The 12,034-nt window shown below is 36.9% G+C and overlaps 1 protein-coding gene across 1 annotated transcript in view; it reads left to right on the top strand.

Moving 5' to 3' along the window:
* The window catches only part of SMURF2 (SMAD specific E3 ubiquitin protein ligase 2), a 119,591-nt gene that overhangs the window by 58,261 nt on the left and 49,296 nt on the right, over window positions 1–12,034 (top strand). Inside the window, exons 2-3 of the mRNA XM_040452123.1 lie at window positions 3,305–3,343; window positions 9,192–9,300. Coding sequence (XP_040308057.1) covers window positions 3,305–3,343; window positions 9,192–9,300 — 148 coding nt within the window. The remainder of the gene's footprint in view (window positions 1–3,304; window positions 3,344–9,191; window positions 9,301–12,034) is intronic.

Genomic DNA, 12,034 nt, shown 5'->3' with positions numbered 1-12,034 from the left:
AGAACCAGCTACCGGTTTCATTGATCTTTTCTATTGTTTTTTTTCAGTCTCTTTTTCATTGATTTCTGCTTTAAACTTTATTATTTCCTTTTTACAGACTTTGGGCTTTGTTCTTCTTTTTGTAGCTCCTTTACATATAAAGTTAGGTTGTTTACTTTTCTTGTTTCTTGAGGTAAGCCTGTTTTGCTATAAACTTCCCTCTTAGAACAGCCTTTGCTGCATCTCAAAGATTTTGGACCATTGTGTTTTCACTTTTATTTGTGTCCATATATTTTTTTATTTCCTCTTTGATTTCTGGATTGACCCATTCATCGTTTAGTAGCATGTTACTTAGCCTCCCTATGTTTGTGTTCTTTCCAGATTATTTCTTGTGATTGATGTCTATTGCTGTGGTAGGAAAAATGCGTATGATTTCAGTCATTTTGAATTTATTGAGACTTGTTTTGTGGCCTAACCTCTGGTCTATCCTGGAGAAAGTTCCATGTGCACTTGAAAAGAATGTGTATTTTGTTGTTTTTGGATGGAATGTTCTGTGTATATTTGTTAGGTCTGTCTGGTCCTGAGGCGGGGGTGGGAGAAGTTAAGAGCTTTTCCTCTAAGATCAGGAATAAGACAAGGGTGTCCACTTTTGCCACTTCTACTCAAAATAGTACTGGAAGTCCTAGCTGCTGCAATCAGACAAGAAAAAGAAATAAAAGGAATCCAAATTGGTAAGGAAAAAGTAAAAGCTTGACTTTGACTATTTGTAGATACCATGATAGCTATATATATAAAACCCTAGAGACTCACCAAAAAACTAGTAGAACTAATAAATGAATGCAGTGAAGTTGTAGGATACAAAATCAATATACAGAAATCTGTTGCGTTTTTATAATTTTGTTTTACTGTTTGTTTACTTTTGAGGAGGTGGGGAATGCGTGTGAGCAGGGGAGGGGCAGAGAAAGAGGGAGACAGAAGATCCAAAGTAGGCTCTGTGCTGACAGCAGAGAGCCTGATTCTGGGCTTGAACTCATGAACCTGCGAAATCATGACCTGAGTGAAAGTTGGATGCTTAATTGACTGAGCCACCCGGGCGCCCCTTAAGTAAGTAGTTACATTGAAGGAGAAGGAGGATGGTGTCTGGAGAGTATGTTTAAATGTTGATGAGGCCATAAGTAGAGGAGATGGGAGAACAGGTCCCTGAGAAAATGGTGATTTGGATATAAGATCTAGAACACAGGGGGAAGGACAGTGTGAGACAGGAGGGTGGATATTATAAGCAGAAGGAAGACAAAACGAATGAGTATCAAAACATAACTTTGTAGGGTTAGCAATAAGAAGTTGGAGAATTCGCATATATTTTTGGTTTCTCTAAAGTAGGATGTGAAATCAGTTCACTTCTGGAATCATAGGACGATGGTTTTAAAAAAAGTCATTACCTCAGCAGTACTGAAGATTAGAATTTGGATTCATATATGTGTTGTAAATGTATTGATCCTGAGTATTCTGTACGGTTTATGTGGTGATAATGAAGGTTAGAGAGAAGTTCTTCTAAATCCATTTAGTGATTTGGTACTCTCAGTTACGGCTCTTAGTTTTCATATTTGAGTTTTTATGTTTTTAAAAATAAAACTGTTTCTAAGACAGGGCCTAAATGACTCTGACTACTAAATCACTATCTTGTACTTACTTAATAATTTTACTCATTTACCAATGGCATCTCTCTTTTTTTTTTTTAAGTTACTTATTTTGAGAGAGAGAGAGAGAGAGAGAGAGAGAGACAATTGGGAGGGGCCAAGAGAATCTCAAGCAGGCTCTGCTTGATAGTGCAGAGCCAGATGCAGAGCTTGAACTCATGAACCGTGAGATCATGACCTGAGCTGGAATCAAAAGTCGGATGCTTAAACCAACCACTAAACCACCCAGGTCCCCGGCATCTGTCTTTAAAATAATTTTTATTTAACTTTTTTTAAAAGTTTATTTATTTTGAGAGAGAGAGAGAACGAGAGCACATGCAAGCAGGGGAGGGGCAGAGAGCGAGGGAGAAAGAATCCCGAGCTGACTCCGTGCTGTCAGCACAGAGCCCATGAACCATGAGATCATAACCTGAGCCGAGATCAAGAGTTGGAGGCTTAATGAACTGAGCCACCCAGGCTCCCCTTTATTTGAACTTTTAGAGTGATTAGTTATATATAGACTTATTCCCAAGGTTTGTTATGTTAAATAACACTAAACTTCCAGACCATTTCAACCGAGTAGAAGTGGGTAGAAATTAACCAAATATTACATGTATAGATATTTTATAAGTTATAAACCATACAGAAATTGATGTTTTCCCTTCACTTTTAACAAGTTTGAATTAAACAAGTTAAGTTTATAACTCTATATAAGCAATAATTTTTTAAAGTGACATGTAACCACAAACTATAAAATTCACCCCTTTAGAATGTGCAGTTCAATGGTTTAAAAAAATGTTTTTTTAATGTTTATTATCTTGAGGGAGAGAAACACAGAGTGCGAGCAGGGGAGGGGCAGAGAGAGAGAGAGAGAGACAGAGAATCCGAAGCAGGCTCCAGGCTCTGAGCTGTCAGCACAGGGCCAGACGCAGGGCTCGAACCCATGGACCATGAGATCACCTGAACCGGAGCCACCCAGGCACCTCCAATTCAGTGGTTTTAATATATTCGTAATGTTGTGCATCCATCACCTTACGAGTAATAATTTCATGCAGGGTAATCCAGAGAATGTGGCTTTGGGATATCTACTCAGTGTATTAACTTTTAATTTTTGGTAGATACAGTAATCTGTCTTGTCATTGAGTGATGATTTAGAAGAAGGTAATTTATCTCTCCTATAAAATTTCTGTGGAGTTAGGTGGAGGCTAAATAACAATGTTATTTTTTTAAAAATCTCATCTATATCAAGAAAGCTTTATTTTATTTATGATCTTCAGTATAAAATTATTTCATTAAAAAATGTATATGTCAACCTGAGTTTGCTTATTTTTTTCTTGAAACTATTTTCCCCTTTTCACCGAGCTGCTCTGAGATAAATCTTGATGGAAGATTGATTGGAAGTTGGTCCTTATTAGAATACCAGATTTATAAATTTTCTGGCTGTCAGCTGTTATGAGTGATCATTGCTAAAGTTGGAACCACTGGTTCAGCTGTCTTTTGCTAGTCTTTAATAAAAGCTTGTGATCATATTTCAAACCTTGCTATAATGTTTATCATTCACTGGTACTTTCAGTGTTTTAAAATGAACGTTTTGACAGTGCAGTCTTACCATTTTAATTCTTTCCATGTATTTTTTGTTTCCTTTACAGTACTCTGTGCAAAAAACTTGGTGAAAAAGGATTTTTTCCGTAAGTAAATTAACTTTAAATCTTGTATGTTGTGTGTAGACTTTTTGGATAACTTTTTCAGAATTGTCTGGCTTTAGTGATTTCTCTATTCAGAAATATACTTCATACTATTTTATGAATGCTTTGGTTTGGACCCTTTTGGCAATACTTTTTTTTTAAGAGGACTTTGTGCCTTTTTAGCCTTTGTTCCTTTCCTTTTATCCACCCCTCTCACATAGTTGTGTGAAATGTATATGTGTGTATATGAGACGTGTAAAGAATATCGAGGGTGTGCATACTACTAGGTTTCTAGAAAGGGTGGAGATTATTTTGTAAACACTTTTTCTTTTCTAACATTTTATAGGAAATTTTATTCAGGCATTCACCATACCTTGGAAAGTAGAGAAGTTATTCAGCCTGCTTAGAATTTCCAGAGTGTAGGAAAGAAATTTCTGCCACATTCAATCATAGATGCTCTTATGTCTCGGCCTCTAAAGCAGACATTTGGTTCCCCTATTTGCAGTCTCTTTGCCAATAAGTTGTCAAATTTTTTTGTGGCTTTATTTAGGATTAAGTTTTGTGAAGGAGAATTGGGAAGAACCCCTCACGTGTGTTTAAAATCTTTACCCTGTAATATCATACTTCACAATAGCTTTAAGGTATTGAGTAAAAAAAATAAAATAAATATATATAAATAAGTAATTGCGTCAAAATGATATAATTTTTAGTAAAGAACTCGAAGCCAACAAAGTTTTATATGTAATATATTTGAAGTTATAAATTGAGAAGATTCATTAGATTTTCATTTTTTATTTTATTTAAAATTTTTATTTTAGAGCATGTGCACACTCACAAGCAGGAGAGAGGGGCAGAAAGAGAGAGAGAGAGAATCTTAAGCAGGCTCCACACTCAGTGTGGAGTGATCCCATGACCCTGAGATCATGACCTGAGCCAAAATCAAGTGTCGGACACTTAACCGAATGAGCCACCCAGGTGCCCCAAGAAGATTCATTAGATTTTAAAATTCAAGTTCTACCAGCCCCCAGAAACTAGGTATGAGTGCTAATTTAATATGATATTACTTAATTTTCAGGGGTTTCATTAAAAGAAATAGTAAGCTCTTGATGCATTTTAAAATCATGCTTCATTCATCTCACTTGAAATTTTCTTCTAAGATATCTAGAGTAGAACCAGAATTAAAGCTTATAAAATAACATAAAACTGTATAATTAGAAATTTTTCTGGTTTCTGTGCTTACATGGGAAAGCAGTTAAATAGGATGCTGTGGGACATCGTTAAGAAAGTTTTAAGCAGTCTCCAATATATGTACCAGGTGCTGTCTACCGTACTGCGTATCACAGCAGGAGAGGCCAGTGGCCTCTCCGCTGCCACCAAATTCTGTCTTCACAGGCTTTTTCTGAACTACCTACTTCATCCCTGTCACTAATAACCAGTGTATACTTTTTTTTTTTTTTTTTTTTTTTTTACCATTCTTAAGGTTGATTTGAGGTAGGATTAGTAGGACTGTGAAGTGGCAAATAGGATTGGATAGGTAGGTGACAAGGAGAAAAGGGAGACAAGTGAGGCATGCACTCCTGCATCCTCCAAGATGTCTGCTTTGGTTTTACGGATAAAATCTAACATTTTGTCTCCCAGCCTTCCTTCCCAAGTTCTTTTCTTTCCTCCAGAGTCCTAAGACACAGTTTCTCCAGTATAATATCCAGATCTACTTGTGTGAGTTTTCCTAGGAAATCTAGAAGAATCTTACTTTGATTTTTGGTAAACCTTGGAGAGCCAGTTAATATCAGTTATACGATCTTTATCTGCCCTTAAGTTGTAGGTGGGAAAAAAAGAAAGAAAGGACTCTTTCTCTCTTTCGTTAGCGTAGGCAGTAAAAATTGATAAAAGTTTTCTTAAGAGTTGTGACTTTGCTTCTAGGGATAAGGAAATTAGGGGAAACTATATGATTATCTTGAAAACCTAGAATGGAAGAAACATTTGATGGCTCTGGAAAGGGAAATTGGAAAGCCAATCTTGAGGCCTTCAGAAGGCACTCAGCCAGGGATGGGCTATCACCTGGGTTCACAGTGGGAATGGCCTCTGCTGACAAACTTAAGTTTGTCATTGATCTGTTTATAAGTTGAAGGTTGCCCACATTAATTCCAGAGAAAAAATTGTAGTACTTCCTAAATCTCTTCATGAAATTTGAGTGAGAGTGTGTTTATTGTCAGAATGCAGTTATCATTGATATCAAAATGTAGTGTTTGCTTGTAATGCAGTTTATTTTATTTTATTTTATTTTATTTATTTATTTTTTCAACGTCTTTTTTATTTTTTATTTTTGGGACAGAGAGAGACAGAGCATGAACGGGGGAGGGGCAGAGAGAGAGGGAGACACAGAATCGGAAACAGGCCCCAGGCTCTGAGCCATCAGCCCAGAGCCTGACGCGGGGCTCGAACTCACGGACCGCGAGATTGTGACCTGGCTGAAGTCGGACGCTTAACCGACTGCGCCACCCAGGCGCCCCAGTAATGCAGTTTAAATCATGTTGAGTGAGAAAAGTAAACTTTAATATCAAGCATGACTATAGGCTGATGAAACATACGTGTGTGTATATATTTAATTATAGGAAAAAATACACTGCCAAGTGCTGTCTTGTAATTTGTGTATTAGAGATAATACTCTTTATTCTGGGTATCTACCCTTGCTGAGAAAAAATTTGCTAACTCACTTTTTGGAATTGTTTTCAAGCTTATTGGCTTTAAAAAATAAATTATTTCCCCCTCTCCCCAAAATTTTAGAAGGAAAACTTTCTAAACGTATAAGAACATGGAAAAGTTTTATAGTGAATATCCACCATCTAGATTCTACCATTAACATGATCCTGTATCTGTCTTTATCCATTATCTGTTTCTTAAAGAATGTTTTCATTAGTATATTTTTTTTCTCTTTTATGCAACATTTGTTTATTTAAGTTTATTTATTTTGAAAAAGAGTGAGAAAGAGAACAAGTTGGGAGGGGCAAAAAAGGGGTGGGGGACAGAGGATCCAAAGCGGGTGGCACAGAGTCTGGGGTGGGGCTCAGACTCACGAACTGTGCAATCATGACCTGAGCCGAAGTCAGATGCTTAACTGACTGAGCCGCCCAGGTGCCCCTCTTTTATGTAACATTTAAATAAAAGATTTATGTGTAAGATACTGTGTTGAGTCACTATATTTAGGGGCCAAATTGAAGTCACTCAGAACCACGGTGATTGGTGAATGTTCTTTTTCTTCCCCCAATCAAAAATAAAGCTTTATTTTCTCCAGAAAGTAACACACTTTTAAGTTGAAATTTTTGTTTCATTGTTATTTGCAGCTCAAGTGCATTTGTATAGCGAGGAAGTCTTCAGCTTTAGCTATTTTTGTATGACTCAGAAATGATGGGGATGATTGAGAAATTTTTAAAAATACAGAAAATACCTTAGCCACTTGATATTTACCACTAGAAGCCTCACTAACTTCAGAAAACTTGATAGCTTTTGATCACATCACAGTAACTTGGCTCTCAAGGTAAATTTTTGTGGACTAATAGAAACAGGTAAGTTGAAATATAGGTACTTTTTTTTGTTAGGGCATAGAGCTTGTGTTTTGTATTACTTAACAGAAAAGAAACATAGGAGGTTGGGACTCAGAATTTCATAGTTAATTAAGGACTTGGAAACCATGCCTAGTGTGTTTGTGTGGAAAAGTTGTTCCCCGTAGTCCTTAATTCTTTAAACAACATCCTAAAAGGAAAGCTTGAAATGTGATTTTTGTTTTTGCTTACAAACATACATTTGTATGTTTGCTGAGATAGTAGAATCAAAAGAAAAAGAATAGATTCTTGAAAATACTTAATGTTATTGAAGGTAGTGGGAAAAATATTCTTCCATTAAACATATTTAAAAATGGTAGGTATTGCTGAAATAATATGAATAGCAGTAAACTTCAAGAATATAGTTAAATACATCAATACCCTAACTTCCAAGTATCTTCTTAAATACTTAACACTCTTAAAATTTGGTCCTCTCTTATTTGAAGTTGACAGATCACAGAATCATAGGATTGGGGAACTGACGATGTGATTTATGCCTGACCTCAAATCATGGCACATTGGTATCTTGACTTAAAAAAAAAAAAATTAGCATAGATATCAAGGTGCAGAATTTCTCCAATTATCAACCCATACCAACATTTTGTTCTAGTATTTTCTTTGTTTTAAAAAAAATTTTTTTTAACGTTTACTTATTATTGAGAGACAGAGAAACAGAGCATGAGCATGGGAGGGGTGGAGAGAAGGAGAGACACAGAATCTTAAGCAGGCTCCAGGCTCTGAGCTGTCAGCACAGAGTCCGACACGGGGCTCGAACTCACAAACCGCGAGATCGTGACCTGAACTGAAGTTGGGCGCTTAACCGATTGAGCCACCCAGGCGCCCCGTTCTAGTATTTTCAACTGTCCATAGGAGATCTATGCTATCCCAAAATGTCATTTTTGTCTCATTAAAACTTTATTTAGTTCTACCTTCTAACTTTTTTTTTCTCCAAAAGAACCACTGTTTTCATTGTTACTTAGGCCTGAAAACTATAGTATCATCTTTGACCCTAGTTTCTTATAAACTTGTATTAGATCTTTCAGAGTAGTTTATTACTTCACTGTCCTTTCCCTTTTCCTGTGACTTGCCTAGTTCAGAGTCTGCTCATCTTACTGTTCGTTTATCCTACTGTGTGAAACTTATGACCGCTTCCTAGATAGTCTCTGTACCAGTCTTCCCTTCTCCCAGTCCACCCTGAATACCGCTAATAGAAAAATATGACACCCTATTATCTACCTCAGTCACTTTCTGATTTCTAAGCCTCTCTTACCCACAGCATTTACTTTTAACATTGTAACACAAATGATTTGGTTAGATTCCTCACAACCCTTCAGATGCGGTCATACCTTTCTTGGTGATCTTCCTGTTTGTCCTTTAAAGCCCAGCGAGTCCCATCCCCTCAAAAAAAAACAAAAAAAAAAACAAAAAAACTCCTTGATTTACTGTTCAAACTCCCCAACAGTTCTGTTTTTCTGAACTCTTACTTGTACTCACTGTTGAACTGCATGGTACGTGAGAGGTATACTATAGTATAGTAGTTGAGAGCATGAAATTGAGAACCAGATTTTATGTGCATGGGTTTAAAATCTAAACGTTAGACCCTGGCTCTCTCACGTACTATTGTTTGTCCTATATGTAAAGCATTTAGAATAGTGCCTGACATAGTGTTAAAAGTATTTTCTTTAGAATCTATACAAACATTTGTTTATTCTCTGGTTTCCCTCTCCCCCAAGGCATTCTTAACATTTTAAGGCAGGGTATTTAATTTTTTGATTCAGTTTTTCATCACTCATGGTAGTTATTCAGGAAAACTTTTTGGCTAATTTGATTTCTCTGTAGCCCATATTCTTGTGTGAAAACCTGTAAGAAGCTCTTTCTTTAAAAATGCTACTAAGGAGGACCTTGGGAAGGCCCTAAGAGAACCAGAACTGTTTTAAGCTTCCTGGGGTCAAAGGGCTGGTAAAGATGTATAAACACTTCCCTATTATGAGGTAACCTCTAGGCTTTGGTAGTTTAAGCTGAGAATGTTTTGAGATAGCAACAAGAAAAACGTAGCTTTTGGTATTTAATGTAGAATTAACTTTAATCTTCGTTCAAAATGGACCACTTTTCATTTATAGCTAAATGTTACACTTTTTATAAGGAATGGGATAATCTTTTGTAGCAAATAGTAAGTTTTATACAATTAATCTTCTATTTTCCACGTCACATTATTCTTTAATTAAAAAAAAATTCTTCCCCTTTTTCCACAGGACTTCCTGATCCATTTGCTAAGGTGGTGGTTGATGGATCTGGGCAATGCCATTCTACAGATACTGTGAAGAATACACTTGATCCAAAGTGGAATCAGCATTATGACCTGTAGGTTTAAATGATTCATTTGAAATGAAACATAGAATCAATATTATTTGATATAGTATTTGAAAAGAATCACTGAAAATGATCAGAGTTTGATCTGTGGTATAATTTGGTCTTCACAGAGGGGCACAAAACCTAGTGGGAAGGTACTGTGACTTATTGATAGCTGGTTTTGGAAGATGAAATGCTCTTAGTAAGCCTATGGAGAATAAAACGTATATGCAGTATAGAGCAACCCCGTCCCATCTTCTTTCGGTTAAATAAAGGTATTAATTTACTTTAGGTCAATTATGAGTATAAAACCAGAAATCGTAATTGGAGTGCACTCATAGACATTCTTTGTGCTTTTATAGGGATGGTTTCTTTTTTTCAAATTTTAATCACAGTGCTATATGCACCATTCTAAAAAGTGCATAATACTGTAAGGCTTTTTTTTTTTTAATATTTATTTTTATTTTTGGGAGAGACAGAGAGAGGGTGAAAACAGGGGAGGGGTAGAGAGGGAGACCCAGAATCCGAATCAGGCTCCAGGCTCTGAGCTGTCAGTGCACAGCACGACGTGGGGCTCGAACCCACAAACAGTGGGATCGTGAGGTGAGCCCAAGTCAGACGCTTAACCGACCAAGCCACTGGGGCGCCCCAGTGTTGTAAGGCTTGTAATGGGAAACTGCAGTTTGCCGCCCCATCCTTATTCCTGATTCCCATTCTCAAGGTAACTAGAGTTACTTTGATTGTTTAGTCCGGTACTTTCTTCTCTTTCTAGATCTCATGCTTACTTTATACATCTGTCTGTATATGGGGTGGGGGGGGGGGGGGAGATGCAGAGATTTAGTGTATGCATACTTTTAGGTGTTATTTTTACATTTCTTACCATAGAAGAAGATTTAGCTTTTACAACTGATCTCTCTCATCCCTGTTCCTACAGCACCCACGTGGCACTTCCTTTTTCCGAGCCCTCCATTTGAACCTTTTTGGTTAAATCATTGTTCTGTATTTACATTATGATCATGTAACTATTCATAACTGAGTTGCATGGTGTGCAGTGATTACATTTCCTCTCTTGATAAATTTTGTTTTTCTGGAATTAACTATCTTATTTTGCCATTTGTTTAGTTTTCTATCTGTCTCATTAATTAATTCCTAGACTCTCCTACAGGACTGGACATTTCTGCATATATTCAACCGCATGAGCTATTCTATTGGCTTTGTTTCCTTATTGGAGATCTCCCTCCTGAAACCTTTGGCCTCTTCCTCCACGCTGGTCTGGTGGTCTAAGCTGGTCTAGGACCTGCTGCACAACTGTCCAGGAACCTCCTTTATCATTATGTTGGGAATTTCCTTTGTCTTTTCTGGGTTCAGTGATTTCCCATTTTTTGTTATTCCCTGTTTCGATGAAGTCTGTCTTTCATGGTCATCTTGAGAAAGAGTACAAAGATAGGGAAAATTTCTTTGAGATCTTGTCTGAAAATGTACTTTGTCTTTCTCAATGGATAGTTTGATTATAACCTTCTAGGTAAGACACACATTTCTCTCCAAATTGTGAATATATGCTCCATTGTTGTCTAGGTCTAGATCAGCACTTGAACAGAAATATAATGTGAGCCACAAATGGAAGCTTGTCTGTAATTTTAAATTTTGTAATAGCCACATTTAAAAAAGTTGATAGGGACACCTGGGTGGCCCAGTTGGTTAAGTGTTCAACTCTTGATTTTGGCTCAGGTCATGGTCTCACAGTTCACAAGTTCGAGCCCCGCATCAGGCTCTGTGCTGACAGTGTGGAGCCTGCTTGGGATTCTCTCTCTCTCTCCCTCTCTCTGCCCCTCCCCCACTGTCTCTGTCTCTCTCAAAATAAATAAAAGTTAATAAAAAAGATTAAGCCTAATAAACATGTTTAATTTAGTATATCTGAGATATTCTCATTTCAACATGTAATCAAGATAAAATAATTATGGTCTTTTTTTCTTATAAATAAATGCATAGGTTAAAAAAATAAACATTTCTCAGCTAAGTCTGAGATCTTAGGGGTTTGTTTGCACTTACAGAGTGCCTCAATTTGGACTAGCCTTAAGTACTCAATAGCTCCATGTGACTGGTGACTGCCCTTTTGAATAGTGCAGTTTCAGAGTATCATTAATGGCATCCTGATTTTGGTCTTTCTTGATTATTGTTTTCCACTGGAAGATTTCAGGGTATTCTCTTTATGCCGCATAATAAATTTTTTGATGATGGACTTGGTATATATGTTACGTAGTGCTTGGTACTTATTGGGACCTTTTAATCTGGATAAACTCTTTTTAAAAAAATTAAAAAGTTTTTAATTCCAGGATAGTTTTTTTATTTTTAAATTAAAAAAAATATTTTTAATGTTTATTTATTTTTAAGAGAGAGAACAAGTGGGGGAGGGGCAGAGAGAGAGGGAGACACAGAATCTGAAGCAGCCTTCAGGATCTGAGCTGTCAGCACAGGGCCCTACGTGGGGCTCAGACCCATGAACCGTGAGATCACGACCTGGGCTGAAGTTGGATGCTTAACGAACTGAGCTACCCAGGCGCCCCTAATTCCAGTATAGTTAACATACAGTGTTCTATTAGTTTCAGGTATACAGTACAGTGATTCAGCTTCCATTTATTACTCAGTGTTCATCAAGATAAATGTACTCTTGGGGCTCCTTGGTGGCTAAGTTGGTTGAGCAACTGACTTGATTTCAGCTTGGGTAATGATCCCCAGGGTCATGGAA

Source organism: Herpailurus yagouaroundi, unplaced genomic scaffold (assembly GCF_014898765.1).
Source record: "Herpailurus yagouaroundi ecotype Mexico unplaced genomic scaffold, PumYag 206, whole genome shotgun sequence".
In the NCBI taxonomy this organism is placed as follows: Eukaryota; Metazoa; Chordata; class Mammalia; order Carnivora; family Felidae; genus Herpailurus; species Herpailurus yagouaroundi.
Note: the sequence above shows the minus strand (reverse complement) of the source record. Positions and strands in the feature narration are given on the sequence as shown.